We start from the raw sequence: 16,602 nt of genomic DNA, 5'->3' as shown, positions 1-16,602 counted from the left end.
GGTTAATGGGTACAGCCGGGGTGCACTGGGACTGAGGGGTACAGTGGGGTTAATGGGTACAGCCGGGGTGCACTGGGACTGAGGGGTACAGTGGGGTTTAAGGGTACAGTCGGGGTGCACTGGGACTGAGGGGTACAGTGGGGTTAATGGGTACAGTCTGGGTGCACTGGGACTGAGGGATACAGTGGGGTTAATGGGTACAGTCGGGGTGCACTGGGACTGAGGGGTACAGTGGGGTTAATGGGTACAGTCGGGGAGCACTGGGACTGAGGGGTACAGTGGGGTTAATGGGTACAGTCGGGGTGCACTGGGACTGAGGGGTACAGTGGGGTTAATGGGTACAGTCGGGGTGCACTGGGACTGAGGGGTACAGTGGGGTTAATGGGTACATTCGGGGTACACTGGGACTGAGGGGTACAGTGGGGTTAATGGGTACACAGTCAGGGTGCACTGGGACTGAGGGGTACAGTGGGGTTAATGGGTACAGTCGGGGTGCACTGGGACTGAGGGGTACAGTGGGGTTAATGGGTACAGTCGGGGTGCACTGGAACTGAGGGGTACAGTGGGGTTAATGGGTACAGTCGGGGTGCACTGGCACTGAGGGGTACAGTGGGGTTAATGGGTACAGTCGGGGTGCAGTGGGACTGAGGGGTACAGTGGGGTTAATGGGTACAGTCGGGGTGTACTGGGACTGAGGGGTACAGTGGGGTTAATGGGTACATTCGGGGTGCACTGGGACTGAGGGGTACAGTGGGGTTAATGGGTACACAGTCAGGGTGCACTGGGACTGAGGGGTACAGTGGGGTTAATGGGTTCAGTCGGGGTGCACTGGGACTGAGGGGTACAGTGGGGTTAATGGGTACAGTCGGGGTGCAGTGGGACTGAGGGGTACAGTGGGGTTAATGGGTACAGTCAGGGTGCACTGGGACTGAGGGGTACAGTGGCGTTAATGGGTACAGTCGGGGTGCAGTGGGACTGAGGGGTACAGTGGGGTTAATGGGTACAGTCGGGGTGCAGTGGGACTGAGGGGTACAGTGGGGTTAATGGGTACAGTCGGGGTGCAGTGGGACTGAGGGGTACAGTGGGGTTAATGGGTACAGTCGGGGTGCACTGGGACTGAGGGGTACAGTGGGGTTAATGGGTACAGTCGGGGTGCACTGGGACTGAGGGGTACAGTGGGGTTAATGGGGACTGTCAGGGTGCACTGGGACTGAGGGGTACAGTGGGGTTAATGGGTACAGTCGGGGTGCACTGGGACTGAGGGGTACAGGGGGGTTAATGGGTACAGTCAGGGTGCACTGGGACTGAGGGGTACAGTGGGGTTAATGGGTACAGTCGGAGTGCACTGGGACTGAGGGGTACAGTGGGGTTAATGGGTACAGTCGGGGTGCACTGGGACTGAGGGGTACAGTGGGGTTAATGGGTACAATCAGGGTACACTGGGACTGAGGGGTACAGTGGGGTTAATGGGTACAGTCGGGGTGCACTGGGACTGACGGGTACAGTGGTGTTAATGGGTACAGTCGGGGTGCACTGGGACTGAGGGGTACAGTGGGGTTAATGGGTACACAGTCAGGGTGCACTGGGACTGAGGGGTACAGTGGGTTTAATAGGTACAGTCGGGGTGCAGTGGGACTGAGTGTTACAGTGGGGTTAATGGGTACAGTCGGGGTACAGTGGGGTTAATGGGTACAGTCGGGGTGCAGTGGGACTGAGGGGTACAGTGGGGTTAATGGGTACAGTCGGGGTGCAGTGGGACTGAGGGGTACAGTGGGGTTAATGGGTACAGTTGGTGTGCACTGGGACTGAGTGATACAGTGGGGTTAATGGGTACAGTCGGGGTGCAGTGGGACTGCGGGATACAGTGGGTTTAATGGGTACAGCCAGGGAACACTGGGACTGAGGGCTACAGTGGGGTTAATGGGTACAGTCGGGGTGCAGTGGGACTGAGGGGTACAGTGGGGTTGATGGGTACAGTCGGGGTGCACTGGGACTGAGGGGTACAGTGTGGTTAATGGGTACAGTCTGGGTGCAGTGGGACTGAGGGGTACAGTGGGGTTAATGGGTACAGTCGGGGTGCACTGGGACTGAGGGGTACAGTGGGGTTAATGGGGACTGTCAGGGTGCACTGGGACTGAGGGGTACAGTGGGGTTAATGGGTACAGTCGGGGTGCACTGGGACTGAGGGGTACAGGGGGGTTAATGGGTACAGTCAGGGTGCACTGGGACTGAGGGGTACAGTGGGGTTAATGGGTACAGTCGGGGTGCACTGGGACTGAGGGGTACAGTGGGGTTAATGGGTACAGTCAGGGTGCACTGGGACTGAAGGGTACAGTGGGGTTAATGGGTACAGTCGGGGTGCACTGGGACTGAGGGGTACAGTGGGGTTAATGGGTACAGTCGGAGTGCACTGGGACTGAGGGGTACAGTGGGGTTAACGGGTACAGTCGGGGTGCACTGGGACTGAGGGGTACAGTGGGGTTTATGGGTACAGTCGGAGTGCACTGGGACTGAGGGGTACAGTGGGGTTAATGGGTACAGTCGGGGTGCACTGGGACTGACGGGTACAGTGGTGTTAATGGGTACAGTCGGGGTGCACTGGGACTGAGGGGTACAGTGGGGTTAATGGGTACACAGTCAGGGTGCACTGGGACTGAGGGGTACAGTGGGTTTAATAGGTACAGTCGGGGTGCAGTGGGACTGAGGGTTACAGTGGGGTTAATGGGTACAGTCGGGGTACAGTGGGGTTAATGGGTACAGTCGGGGTGCAGTGGGACTGAGGGGTACAGTGGGGTTAATGGGTACAGTCGGGGTGCAGTTGGACTGAGGGGTACAGTGGGGTTCATGGGTACAGTTGGTGTGCACTGGGACTGAGTGGTACAGTGGGGTTAATGGGTACAGTCGGGCTGCAGTGGGACTGCGGGGTACAGTGGGTTTAATGGGTACAGCCAGGGAACACTGGGACTGAGGGCTACAGTGGGGTTAATGGGTACAGTCGGGGTGCAGTGGGACTGAGGGGTACAGTGGGGTTAATGGGTACAGTCGGGGTGCACTGGGACTGAGGGGTACAGTGGGGTTAATGGGTACAGTCGGGGTGCAGTGGGACTGAGGGGTACAGTGGGGTTAATGGGTATAGTCGGGGTGCAGTGGGACTGAGGGGTACAGTGGGGTTAATGGGTACAGTCGGGGTGCACTGGGACTGAGGGGTACAGTGGGGTTAATGGGTACAGTCGGGGTGCACTGGGACTGAGGGGTACAGTGGTGTTAATGGGTACAGTCGGGGTGCACTGGGACTGAGGGGTACAGTGGGGTTAATGGGTACACAGTCAGGGTGCACTGGGACTGAGGGGTACAGTGGGTTTAATAGGTACAGTCGGGGTGCAGTGGGACTGAGGGTTACAGTGGGGTTAATGGGTACAGTCGGGGTACAGTGGGGTTAATCGGTACAGTCGGGGTGCAGTGGGACTGAGGGGTACAGTGGGGTTAATGGGTACAGTCGGGGTGCAGTGGGACTGAGGGGTACAGTGGGGTTAATGGGTACAGTTGGTGTGCACTGGGACTGAGTGGTACAGTGGGGTTAATGGGTACAGTCGGGGTGCAGTGGGACTGCGGGGTACAGTGGGTTTAATGGGTACAGCCAGGGAACACTGGGACTGAGGGCTACAGTGGGTTTAATGGGTACAGTCGGGGTGCAGTGGGACTGAGGGGTACAGTGGGGTTAATGGGTACAGTCGGGGTGCACTGGGACTGAGGGGTACAGTGGAGTTAATGGGTACAGTCGGGGTGCAGTGGGACTGAGGGGTACAGTGGGGTTAATGGGTATAGTCGGGGTGCAGTGGGACTGAGGGGTACAGTGGGGTTAATGGGTACAGTCGGATTGCCCTGGGACTGAGGGGTACAGTGGGGTTAATGGGTACAGTCGGGGTGCAGTGGGACTGAGGGGTACAGTGGGGTTAATGGGTACAGTCGGGGTACACTGGGACTGAGGGGTACAGTGGGGTTAATGGGTACAGTCGGGGTGCACTGGGACTGAGGGGTACAGTGGGGTTAATGGGTACAGTCAGGGTGCACTGGGACTGAAGGGTACAGTGGGGTTAATGGGTACAGTCGGGGTGCACTGGGACTGAGGGGTACAGTGGGGTTAATGGGTACAGTCGGAGTGCACTGTGACTGAGGGGTACAGTGGGGTTAATGGGTACAGTCGGGGTGCACTGGGACTGAGGGGTACAGTGGGGTTAATGGGTACAGTCGGAGTGCACTGGGACTGAGGGGTACAGTGGGGTTAATGGGTACAGTCGGGGTGCACTGGGACTGAGGGGTACAGTGGGGTTAATGGGTACAGTCTGGGTACACTGGGACTGAGGGGTACAGTGGGGTTAATGGGTACAGTCGGGGTGCACTGGGACTGACGGGTACAGTGGTGTTAATGGGTACAGTCGGGGTGCACTGGGACTGAGGGGTACAGTGGGGTTAATGGGTACACAGTCAGGGTGCACTGGGACTGAGGGGTACATTGGGTTTAATAGGTACAGTCGGGGTGCAGTGGGACTGAGGGTTACAGTGGGGTTAATGGGTACAGTCGGGGTACAGTGGGGTTAATGGGTACAGTCGGGGTGCAGTGGGACTGAGGGGTACAGTGGGGTTAATGGGTACAGTTGGTGTGCACTGGGACTGAGTGGTACAGTGGGGTTAATGGGTACAGTCGGGGTGCAGTGGGACTGCGGGGTACAGTGGGGTTAATGGGTACAGTCGGGGTGCAGTGGGACTGAGGGGTACAGTGGGGTTAATGGGTACAGTCGGGGTGCACTGGGACTGAGGGGTACAGTGGGGTTAATGGGTACAGTCGGGGTGCACTGGGACTGAGGGGTACAGTGGGGTTAATGGGTATAGTCGGGGTGCAGTGGGACTGAGGGGTACAGTGGGGTTAATGGGTACAGTCGGAGTGCACTGGGACTGAGGGGTACAGTGGGGTTAATGGGTACAGTCGGGGTGCAGTGGGACTGAGGGGTACAGTGGGGTTAATGGGTACAGTCGGGGTGCACTGGGACTGAGGGGTACAGTGGGGTTAATGGGTACAGTCGGGGTGCACTGGGACTGAGGGGTACAGTGGTGTTACTGGGTACAGTCGGGGTGCACTGGGACTGAGGGGTACAGTGGGGTTAATGGGTACACAGTCAGGGTGCACTGGGACTGAGGGGTACAGTGGGTTTAATAGGTACAGTCGGGGTGCAGTGGGACTGAGGGTTACAGTGGGGTTAATGGGTACAGTCGGGGTACAGTGGGGTTAATCGGTACAGTCGGGGTGCAGTGGGACTGAGGGGTACAGTGGGGTTAATGGGTACAGTCGGGGTGCAGTGGGACTGAGGGGTACAGTGGGGTTAATGGGAACAGTTGGTGTGCACTGGGACTGAGTGGTACAGTGGGGTTAATGGGTACAGTCGGGGTGCAGTGGGACTGCGGGGTACAGTGGGGTTAATGGGTACAGTCGGAGTGCACTGGGACTGAGGGGTACAGTGGGGTTAATGGGTACAGTCGGGGTACAGTGGGGTTAATCGGTACAGTCGGGGTGCAGTGGGACTGAGGGGTACAGTGGGTTTAATGGGTACAGCCAGGGAACACTGGGACTGAGGGCTACAGTGGGGTTAATGGGTACAGTCGGGGTGCAGTGGGACTGAGGGGTACAGTGGGGTTAATGGGTACAGTCGGGGTGCACTGGGACTGAGGGGTACAGTGGGGTTAATGGGTACAGTCGGGGTGCAGTGGGACTGAGGGGTACAGTGGGGTTAATGGGTATAGTCGGGGTGCAGTGGGACTGAGGGGTACAGTGGGGTTAATGGGTACAGTCGGAGTGCACTGGGACTGAGGGGTACAGTGGGGTTAATGGGTACAGTCGGGGTGCAGTGGGACTGAGGGGTACAGTGGGGTTAATGGGTACAGTCGGGGTGCACTGGGACTGAGGGGTACAGTGGGGTTAATGGGTACAGTCGGGGTGCACTGGGACTGAGGGGTACAGTGGTGTTACTGGGTACAGTCGGGGTGCACTGGGACTGAGGGGTACAGTGGGGTTAATGGGTACACAGTCAGGGTGCACTGGGACTGAGGGGTACAGTGGGTTTAATAGGTACAGTCGGGGTGCAGTGGGACTGAGGGTTACAGTGGGGTTAATGGGTACAGTCGGGGTACAGCGGGGTTAATCGGTACAGTCGGGGTGCAGTGGGACTGAGGGGTACAGTGGGGTTAATGGGTACAGTCGGGGTGCAGTGGGACTGCGGGGTACAGTGGGTTTAATGGGTACAGCCAGGGAACACTGGGACTGAGGGCTACAGTGGGGTTAATGGGTACAGTCGGGGTGCAGTGGGACTGAGGGGTACAGTGGGGTTAATGGGTACAGTCGGGGTGCACTGGGACTGAGGGGTACAGTGGGGTTAATGGGTACAGTCGGGGTGCAGTGGGACTGAGGGGTACAGTGGGGTTAATGGGTATAGTCGGGGTGCAGTGGGACTGAGGGGTACAGTGGGGTTAATGGGTACAGTCGGAGTGAACTGGGACTGAGGGGTACAGTGGGGTTAATGGGTACAGTCGGGGTGCAGTGGGACTGAGGGGTACAGTGGGGTTAATGGGTACAGTCGGGGTACACTGGGACTGAGGGGTACAGTGGGGTTAATGGGTACAGTCGGGGTGCACTGGAGAGTAGAATGAAGTGGAGAATGCTACTTGCACCTCCAATCCTGAGCTTCTGGATCTGGGTTGTATTTCAGTTTCACAGTAATTGTGGACGACTGAAGTGTTTGGAATTGTTATCGTTTACAATGCTCTCACTATCGGGTGTACATGTGGTTAGACAGAACCCCTCCATCAGCTGTTTGTTTCAAACAATGGCAGGGAATCTGATCCCAATAATGAACTCTGCACGAACCTGCATCAGTGACAGAGAGAGAGAGAAAACCTGAAAGTTGGAATGTGCTGGAGATCAGAAGCCAGCGAACTGCATGTGGGTGGACTGGGCCTGTGTGCTGGGTTCTGGATTAGGGATCACAGTACCGATTTTGAACGTCAGTGTCTTAGTAGTGAACGGTTAGTCTGTTCTGTTTGGGAATCAGGTCACACTGTAGTGGTCAGGGATCAATATGTGAGGCTTCGGGGTAAAGGGGTCATGTGTGAGTGTTTGGGGTCATATGGTCAGTGTGAGGGTCGGGGTCAGTGTACAAGGGTTTGGGTCAGTGTCAGTGTGTGAGGGTTTGGAGGTCAGAGTGTGAGGGTTTGGGTCAGGGTTCAGTTTGTGAGGGTTTGGGGGTCAGTGTACAAGGGTTTGGGTCAGGGTCAGTGTGCGAGGGTTTGGGGGTCAGAGTGTGAGGGTTTGGGTCAGGGTTCAGTTTGTGAGGGTTAGGGGGTCAGTGTGTGAGGGTTTGGGGGTCAGAGTGTGAGGGTTTGGGTCAGGGTTCAGTTTGTGAGGGTTTGGGGGTCAGTGTACAAGGGTTTGGGTCAGGGTCAGTGTGCGAGGGTTTGGGGGTCAGAGTGTGAGGATTTGGGTCAGGGCTCAGTTTGTGAGGGTTTGGGGGTCAGTGTACAAGGGTTTGGGTCAGTGTCGGTGTGTGAGGGTTTGGGGGTCAGAGTGTGAGGGTTTGGGTCAGGGTTCAGTTTGTAAGGGTTTGGGGGTCAGTGTACAAGGGTTTGGGTCAGGGTCAGTGTGTGAGGGTTTGGGGGTCAGAGTGTGAGGGTTTGGGTCAGGGTTCAGTTTGTGAGGGTTTGGGGGTCAGTGTACAAGGGTTTGGGTCAGAGTCAGTGTGCGAGGGTTTGGGGGTCAGAGTGTGAGGGTTTGGGTCAGGGTTCAGTTTGTGAGGGTTTGGGGGTCAGTGTGTGAGGGTTTGGGGGTCAGAGTGTGAGGGTTTGGGTCAGGGTTCAGTTTGTGAGGGTTTGGGGGTCAGTGTACAAGGGTTTGGGTCAGGGTCAGTGTGCGAGGGTTTGGGGGTCAGAGTGTGAGGGTTTGGGTCAGGGTTCAGTTTGTGAGGGTTTGGGTCAGGGGTCAGTGTGCGAAGGTTTGGGTCAGGGGATTAGTGTGCAAGGGTTTGGGTCAGGGTCAGTGTGTGAGGGTTTGGGGGTCAGAGTGCGAGTGTTTGGGTCAGGGGTCAGTTTGTGAAGGTTTAGGTCAGGGGTCAGAGTGCGAGTGTTTGGGTCAGGGGTCAGTTTGTGAAGGTTTAGGTCAGGGTTCAGTTTGTAAGGGTTTGGGGGTCAGTGTACAAGGGTTTGGGTCAGGGTCAGTGTGTGAGGGTTTGGGGGTCAGAGTGCGAGTGTTTGGGTCAGGGGTCAGTTTGTGAAGGTTTAGGTCAGGGGTCAGAGTGCGAGTGTTTGGGTCAGGGGTCAGTTTGTGAAGGTTTAGGTCAGGGTTCAGTTTGTGAGGGTTTGGGTCAGGGGTCAGTTTGTGAAGGTTTGGGTCAGGGGTCAGAGTGCGAGTGTTTGGGTCAGGGGTCAGTTTGTGAAGGTTTAGGTCAGGGTTCAGTTTGTGAGGGTTTGGGTCAGGGGTCAGTTTGTAAAGGTTTGGGTCAGGGTTCAGTTTGTGAGGGTTTGGGTCAGGGGTCAGTTTGTGAGGGTTTGGGTCAGGGCTCAGTTTGTGAAGGTTTGGGTCAGGGTTCCGTTTGTGAGCGTTTGGGGATCAGTGTGCAAGGGTTTGGGGGTAAGAGTGTGAGTGTTTAGGTCAGGGGTCAGTGTGTGAGGGTTTGGGTCAGGGGTCAGTTTGTGAGGGTTTGGGTCAGGGGTCAGTGTGCGAGTATTTGGGCCAGGGGTCAGTGTGCATGGTTCAGGGGCAGAGCCATGGTCAGGGTATCAATATACTGCACATGTCAGGGACTGGGGAGGTGACAGTGAAGGAGCGGTGTGCGAGGGTGACAGGAAATCTATGAGGATGCAGGTGTTTAAGAGGGTAAGGGTGCATTTATCTCGGTGAAAGGGTGTGAGGGTGGGGTGGGTGTGAAACGGTGGATATGTATATGCGTTGGGGTGTGGTTGGGGGTGTGTGTGATGGTGAGGGGGTGTGTATGGGTGGGTGTGAGGGTGGGGAAAGTGTGTGACGGCTGAGGAAGGCGAAGTGTGTGAAGTTGTATGTATGTGTGGGTGGGTGGTGGGTTGATGGTGGCAGATGTGAAGGTGTGAGGGTGGGGGTGTATGTGATGGGGATGCGAGTGTGTTGGGTGGGGAATGTGAGGGTGGGTATGTTTGCAGGGGGGCGTGTGTCTGGTTTGAGGATCGGGGTGTAAGGGTGGGGATTCGAGGGTGGGAGATGTGTGGGTTGAGGGGAGTGTAAGGGTGGGGGGCTGTGTGAGGCTGGTGGATGGGGTGTGTGGGAGTGAGGGTGGGGGTTGGGGGAGTGTGAGGGTGGAGAAGTGTGGGAGGGTAGTGGATGGGGTGGGTGCGGGTTGGGGTTGTGCAAGGGTGGGGGAGTGTGTGAGTATTGGATGGGGTGTGTGGGGTGGGTGAGTGTATGGGGGTGGGGGTGTGTGTTGGGGTGGGGAGTGTGTGAGGGTAGTGGGTGGGGTGTGTGGGGTGGGGGAGGGTCTTGGACTGGGGGTGGTGTATGAAGTTAGTGGATGGGGTGTGTAGGGGTTGGGGAGTGTGTGAGGGTGGTGGGTGGGGTGAGTGGGGGTGGGGCAGTGTGTTGGGCTGGGGTGGTGTGAGAGGGTAGTGGATGGGATGTGTGAGGGTGGGAGAGTGTGGGAGTTGTGGGAGTGGGGGCTGTGTGAGGGTAGTGGGTGGAGTGTGTGGGGGTGGGGGAACGTATAGGGATGGGGATGTGTGAGGGTGGGGGAGTGTATGAGGGTGGGGTGGTGTGTGAGTGTATGGGGTTAGGAGGGTGTGAGTGTGGTGGAGTGTTTGGGGTGGGGGAATGTGTGGGGGTGGGAGCTGGGAGTGTGAGGGTGGGGGAGTGTGTGAGGGTGTGCTGTGTGAGGGTGTGGTAGTGTATGGGGATGGAGGGTGGGGTGTGAGGGTGAGGGCTGAGAGTGTGAGGGTGAGGGCGGGGCAGTGTATGGGGATGGGGGGTGGTGTGGGAGGGTGGGGGAGTGTATGGGGATGGGGTTGTTGTGTGAGGGTTGGGGCTGGGAGTGTGAGGTTCGGAGAGTGTATGAGGATGGGGGGTGGTGTGTGAGCGTGGGGGAGTGCATGGGGTTGGGGGTGGTGTGTGAGGGTGGGGGCTGGGAGTGTGAGGGTGGGGTTCTGTCTGGGGATGGGCGTGGTGTGTGAGGGCGGGGGCTGGAAGCATGAGGGTGGGGGAGTGTATGGGGATTGGGGTGGTGTGTGAGGGTGGGGCTGGGAGTGTGAGGGTGGGGGGGTGTACGGGGATGGGGGTGGTGTGTGAGGGTGGGGGCTGGGAGCCTGAGGATGGGGTTGTGTCTGGGGATGGGCGTGGTGTGTGAGGGCGGGGGCTGGGAGCATGAGGGTGGGGGAGTGTAAGGGGATTGGGGTGGTGTGTGAGGGTGGGGCTGGGAGTGTGAGGATGGGGGGGTGTACGGGGATGGGGGTACTGTGTGAGGGTGGGGGAGTGCATGGGTATGGGGGTGGTGTGTGAGGGTGGGGGCTGGGAGCCTGAGGATGGGGTTGTGTCTGGGGATGGGCGTGGTGTGTGAGGGCGGGGGCTGGGAGCATGAGGGTGGGGGAGTGTATGGGGATTGGGGTGGTGTGTGAGGGTGGGGGCTGGGAGTGTGAGGGTGGGGGGGTGTACGGGGATGGGCGTGGTGTGTGAGGGTGGGGGAGTGCATGGGGATGGGGGTGGTGTGTGAGAGTGGGGGAGTGCATGGGGATGGGGGTGGTGTGTGAGGGTGGGGGAGTGTATGGGGGTGGTGTGTGAGTGGGGGAGTGTATGGGGATGGGGGTGGTGTCTGAGGGTGCGAGAGTGTATGGGGATGGGGGTGGTGTGTGAGGGTGGGGGAGTGCATGGGGATGGGGGTGGTGTGTGAGGGTGGGGGAGTGTATGGGGATGGGGGTGGTGTGTGAGTGGGGGAGTGTATGGGGATGGTGGTGGCGTGTGAGGGTGCGAGAGTGTATGGGGATAGGGATGGTGTCTGAGGGTGGGGGCCGCAAGTGTGAGGGTGGTGGAGTGTATGGGGATGGGGGTTGGTGTGTGAGGGTGGGGGAGTGTATGGGGATGGGGTTGGTGTGTGAGGGTGGGGAGCGTATGGGGATGGGGATGGCGTGTGACTGTGGGGGAGTGTATGGGGATGGGGGTGGTGTGTGACTGTGGGGGAGTGTATGGAAATGGGGGTGGTGTGTGAGGGTGGGGGAGTGTATGGGGATGGGGGTGGTGTGTAACTGTGGGGGAGTGTATGGGGATGGGGGTGGTGTGTGAGGGTGGGGGAGTGTATGGGGATGGGGGTGGTGTGTAACTGTGGGGGAGTGTATGGGGATGGGGGTGGTGTGTGAGGGTGGGGGAGTATATGGGGACAGGGGTGGTGTGTAACTGTGGGGGAGTGTATGGGGATGGGGGTGGTGTGTGAGGGTGGGGGAGTGTATGGGGATGGGGGTGGTGTGTAACTGTGGGGGAGTGTATGGGGATGGGGGTTGGTGTGTGAGGGTGGGGGAGTGTATGGGGATGGGGTTGGTGTGTGAGGGTGGGGAGCGTATGGGGATGGGGAAGGTGTGTGACTGTGGGGGAGTGTATGGGGATGGGGGTGGTGTGTGACTGTGGGGGAGTGTATGGAAATGGGGGTGGTGTGTGAGGGTGGGGGAGTGTATGGGGATGGGGGTGGTGTGTAACTGTGGGGGAGTGTATGGGGATGGGGGTGGTGTGTGAGGGTGGGGGAGTATATGGGGACAGGGGTGGTGTGTGAGGGTGGGGGAGTGTATGGGGACGGGGGTGGTGTGTGACTCTGGAGGAGTGTGTGGCGATGGGGATGGTGTGTGAGGGTGGGGGAGTGTGTGGGGATGCGGGTGGTGTGTGACTGTGGGGGAGTGTATGGGGATGGGGGTGGTGTGTGAGGGTGGGGGAGTGTGTGGGGATAGGGGTGGTGTGTGAGGGTGGGGGAGTGTATGGGGATGGGGGTGGTGTGTGAGTGGGGGAGTGTATGGGGATGGGGGTGGCGTGTGAGGGTGCGAGAGTGTATGGGGATAGGGATGGTGTCTGAGGGTGGGGGCCGCAAGTGTGAGGGTGGTGGAGTGTATGGGGATGGGGGTTGGTGTGTGAGGGTGGGGGAGTGTATGGGGATGGGGTTGGTGTGTGAGGGTGGGGAGTGTATGGGGATGGGGATGGCGTGTGACTGTGGGGGAGTGTATGGGGATGTGGGGTGGTGTGTGAGGGTGGGGGAGTGTATGGGGATGGGGGTTGGTGTGTGAGGGTGGGGGAGTGTATGGGGATGGGGTTGGTGTGTGAGGGTGGGGAGTGTATGGGGATGGGGATGGCGTGTGACTGTGGGGGAGTGTATGGAAATGGGGGTGGTGTGTGAGGGTGGGGGAGTGTATGGGGATGGGAGTGGTGTGTAACTGTGGGGGAGTGTATGGGGATGGGGGTGGTGTGTGAGGGTGGGGGAGTATATGGGGACGGGGGTGGTGTGTGAGGGTGGGGGAGTGTATGGGGACGGGGGTGGTGTGTGAGGGTGGGGGAGTGTATGGGGACGGGGATGGTGTGTGAGGGTGGGGGAGTGTGTGGGGATGCGGATGGTGTGTGTGAGGGTGGGGGAGTATATGGGGATGGGGTTGGTTTCTGAGGGTTGTGGCTGGGTGTGTGAGGGTGGTGGAGTGTTTGGGGATGGGGGTGGTGTGTGACTGTGGGGGAGTGTATGGAAATGGGGGTGGTGTGTGAGGGTGGGGGAGTGTATGGGGATGGGGGTGGTGTGTGACTGTGGGTGAGTGTAAGGGGATGGGGGTGGTGTGTGAGGGTGGGGGAGTATATGGGGACGGGTGTGGTGTGTGAGGGTGGGGGAGTGTATGGGGACGGGGGTGGTGTGTGACTCGGGGAGTGTATGGGGATGGGGGGTGGTGTGTGAGGGTGGGGGAGTGTATGGGGATGGGGGTTGGTGTGTGAGGGTGGGGGAGTATATGGGGATGGGTGGTGGTGTGTGAGGGTGGGGGAGTATATGGGGATGGGGGTGATGTGTGAGGGTTGGGGCTTGGTGTGTGAGGGCGGGGGTGGTGTGTGAGGGTGGGGGAGTGTATGGGGATGGGGGTGGTGTGTAACTGTGGGGGAGTGTATGGGGATGGGTGGTGGTGTGTGAGGGTGGGGGAGTATATGGGGATGCGGTTGGTTTCTGAGGGTTGTGGCTGGGTGTGTGAGAGTGGGGGAGTGTTTGGGGATGGGGGTGGTGTGTGACTGTGGGGGAGTGTATGGAAATGGGGGTGGTGTGTGAGGGTGGGGGAGAGTATGGGGAAGGGGGTGGTGTGTAACTGTGGGGGAGTGTATGGGGATGGGGGTGGTGTGTGAGGGTGGGGGAGTATATGGGGACGGGGGTGGTGTGTGAGGGTGGGGGAGTGTATGGGGACGGGGGTGGTGTGTGAGGGTGGGGGAGTGTATGGGGACGGGGGTGGTGTGTGACTCTGGGGGAGTGTATGGGGATGGGGATGGTGTGTGAGGGTGGGGGAGTGTGTGGGGATGCGGGTGGTGTGTGAGGGTGAGGGAGTGTGTGGGGATGCGGGTGGTGTGTGACTGTGGGGGAGTGTATGGGGATGGGGGTGGTGTGTGAGGGTGGGGTGTGTGTGGGGATGGGGGGTGGTGTGTGAGGGTGGGAGCTGGGTGTGTGAGGGTGGGGGCGTTTGTGCCAAAGACAGATTGTGAATGTGTGTTTATCATTCACTGCAGACCGAAGGAGGCCGTCAGAGCTCTAAGGAAAAGGATTTCAGGAAATCTGAATCACCAGGAGGTCAGGCTGAGCCTGCAGGTGACTCTTTGGTTCTCTCCTGACCCAGTTGACAGCTTTGATCAAGGTGACACCCAAATCCTCCTGCAGGGTGCCCACCCAGGACCTGCGAACTCCTCCAGTACCTACAATCCCCCTGTTTCAGTATCCTCCTCCGGTCCCTACAAGCCCCCTCTCTCTGTATCCTCCTCCAGTCCCTACAATCCCCCTCTCTCTGTATCCTCCTCCAGTCCCTACAATCCCCCCCCCGCTCTCTGTATCCTCCTCCAGTCCCTACATTCCCCCCCTCTCTGTATCCTCCTTCAGTCCCTCCAATCCCCCCTCCCGCTCTCTGTATCCTCCTCCAGTCCCTACAATCCCCCTCTCTCTGTATCCTCCTCCAGTCCCATATTCCCCTCTCTCTGTATGCTCCTCCAGTCCCTATACTCCCCTCTCTCTCTGTGCTCCTCCAGTCCCTGTATTCCGCTCTCTCTGTGTCCCCCTCTCTCTGTGACCTCCTCCAGTCCCATATTCCCCTCTCTCTGTATGCTCCTCCAGTCCCTATACTCCCCTCTCTCTCTGTGCTCCTCCAGTCCCTATACTCCCCTCTCTCTCTGTGCTCCTCCAGTCCCATATTCCCCTCTCTCTGTATGCTCCTCCAGTCCCTATACTCCCCTCTCTCTCTGTGCTCCTCCAGTCCCTATACTCCCCTCTCTCTCTGTGCTCCTCCAGTCCCACATTCCCCTCTCTCTGTGACCTCCTCCAGTCCCATATTCCCCTCTCTCTGTGACCTCCTCCAGTCCCACATTCCCCTCTCTCTGTGACCTCCTCCAGTCCCATATTCCCCTCTCTCTGTGACCTCCTCCAGTCCCATATTCCCCTCTCTCTGTGACCTCCTCCAGTCCCACATTCCCCTCTCTCTGTGTGCTCCTCCAGTCCCATATTCCCCTCTCTCTGTGACCTCCTCCAGTCCCACATTCCCCTCTCTCTGTGTGCTCCTCCACTCCCTATATTCCCATCTCTCGGTGATCTCCTCCAGTCCCTACAATCTCCCTGTTTCTGTGTCCCCCACTTTCTGTGTCACCCTTTCTCTATAACCTCCTCCAGTCCCTATATTCCTCTCTCCTTGTGACCCCGTCGACCCTATAATCCTCTGAGGTCACTGTAGTTTTCATGCTGTAGTGTTCTGATGAGTGTCACTCATTGTAATCCCTGCATTGTTGGCGGTCGTGCTGCCTCGAGTATTCCTTCTCTCCCTATCGCTCTGTCTCTCCTTCGCTGTCTCTCTCTCACTCTCTCTCTCTCTCTCTCTTCCCACCCCCTCCGTTGCCCCAAACTGTCGGACCAAGGCTGGGTGTCACACCTTCCTTGTGAGGATATTACTCAGTTGAAGCTGTGAGCTTGATGTTGTATTTATTGAAGATTGCTGTACCCTGGGCCCCAGGGTAGTTGTCTCCTCAGACTCTGTGAGGCAGCGTCACTGTGTCAGCTTCAGACTGACACCGACAGAAAGCTGAACTGGGAAGGGCTTGAGTAGAATGGTGTTAAATGAGTTGGGATTGATAGACTTTGAGTGGATTAACATTGGAAAGGCAATATATTATTAAATGGCATAACATCGGAAGGTGCCATGGGGACGGCACAGTGGTTTGCCCTGCTGCTTCGCAGCACTAGGGACCCAGGTTCAATCCCACCCTCGGGCAATTGTCTGTGTGGAGTTTGTTCATTCTCCCCGTGACTGTGCAGGTTTCCTCCGGGTGCTCCGGTTTCCTCCCACAGTGCAGGTTAGGGTGGATTGGCCATGCTAAATTACCCCATAGTATTCAGGGAAATGCTGTATGTGTTAGCCACAGGAAATGCAGGGTTATAGAGATAGGATAAAGGGGTGTGTCTGAGTGGGATACTCTTTGGAGGGTCAGTGGACTTGATGGGCCAAATGACCTGCTTTCACAGTGTAGGGATTCTAAAGGGGCAGAGGGAGAGCTCCTTGAAGATGATGTGATAGTGGGGGAAGAGCAGGGTTTAGGTTTGCCTGGAGAGGAATTAAATGAAAAACAGGATATGTTAAAACTTTATACATCACTGGTTAAGCCTCAACCAGACTTCAGTGTTCAGTTCTGGGGCAGAAAAGTTTAGGAAAAACCCTCAAAGATACCGAAGGTCCTTACCGAGGACATGACCAGGGTTGTGGGGGCAGGGGGGAGATGTGTGTGGTATCGATGTGAAGCTGCTGTCTCTACTTACTATTAAAGAGAGAATCCCAGCTGATGTTTTATTCCCTAAGCTTTTTTATTGTTTTTCCCAGCTTATCGACAACTGCACCAGGATCTGTGGCCCAAAGCTTCACTCCCTCATTGTCAGGAAAGACTTCGTGAAGGATGTCCTGGCCAAAGAGCTCAAACCAAAGTACAATGCACCCGTCGACGTCCAGAACCACATACTCCACCTCATTCAGGTAACAGCACCCCCCACTCCACAACTGCCTCCCTCCACTACCCTCTCCCCTTCACCATCCACCCACCTCCACCACCTACACCAAACCACCCCCGCAACCCTCCATCCACCACCAAACTCCATCCGCCATCCATCCTCCTCCACCACCTACACCAAACCATCCCCGCAACCCTCCATCCACCACCAAACTCCCTCCACCACCTACACCAAACCACCCCCCAACCCCCCATCCACCACCAAACTCCCTCCACCCTCCATCCCCCTCCACCACCTACACCACCCACCCCACAACCCTCTATCCACCACCAAACTCCCTCCACCATCCACCTCCCTC

The 16,602-nt window shown here is 57.9% G+C and overlaps 1 protein-coding gene across 5 annotated transcripts in view; it reads left to right on the top strand.

Moving 5' to 3' along the window:
* Nucleotides 1-16,602, top strand: part of LOC125463720 (TOM1-like protein 1) — a 58,962-nt gene that overhangs the window by 17,804 nt on the left and 24,556 nt on the right. For all 5 annotated transcript variants that reach the window (XM_059653597.1, XM_059653596.1, XM_059653593.1 and 2 more), the window contains 2 exons: nt 13,778-13,856; nt 16,120-16,269. In XM_059653597.1, the coding sequence (XP_059509580.1) occupies nt 13,778-13,856; nt 16,120-16,269 (229 nt within the window). The remainder of the gene's footprint in view (nt 1-13,777; nt 13,857-16,119; nt 16,270-16,602) is intronic.

The sequence above is a fragment of the Stegostoma tigrinum genome, chromosome 22, assembly GCF_030684315.1.
Source record: "Stegostoma tigrinum isolate sSteTig4 chromosome 22, sSteTig4.hap1, whole genome shotgun sequence".
Classification (NCBI taxonomy): Eukaryota; Metazoa; Chordata; class Chondrichthyes; order Orectolobiformes; family Stegostomatidae; genus Stegostoma; species Stegostoma tigrinum.
The sequence above is the reverse complement of the archived record's forward strand: the minus strand, read 5'-3'. Positions and strand labels throughout refer to the sequence as shown.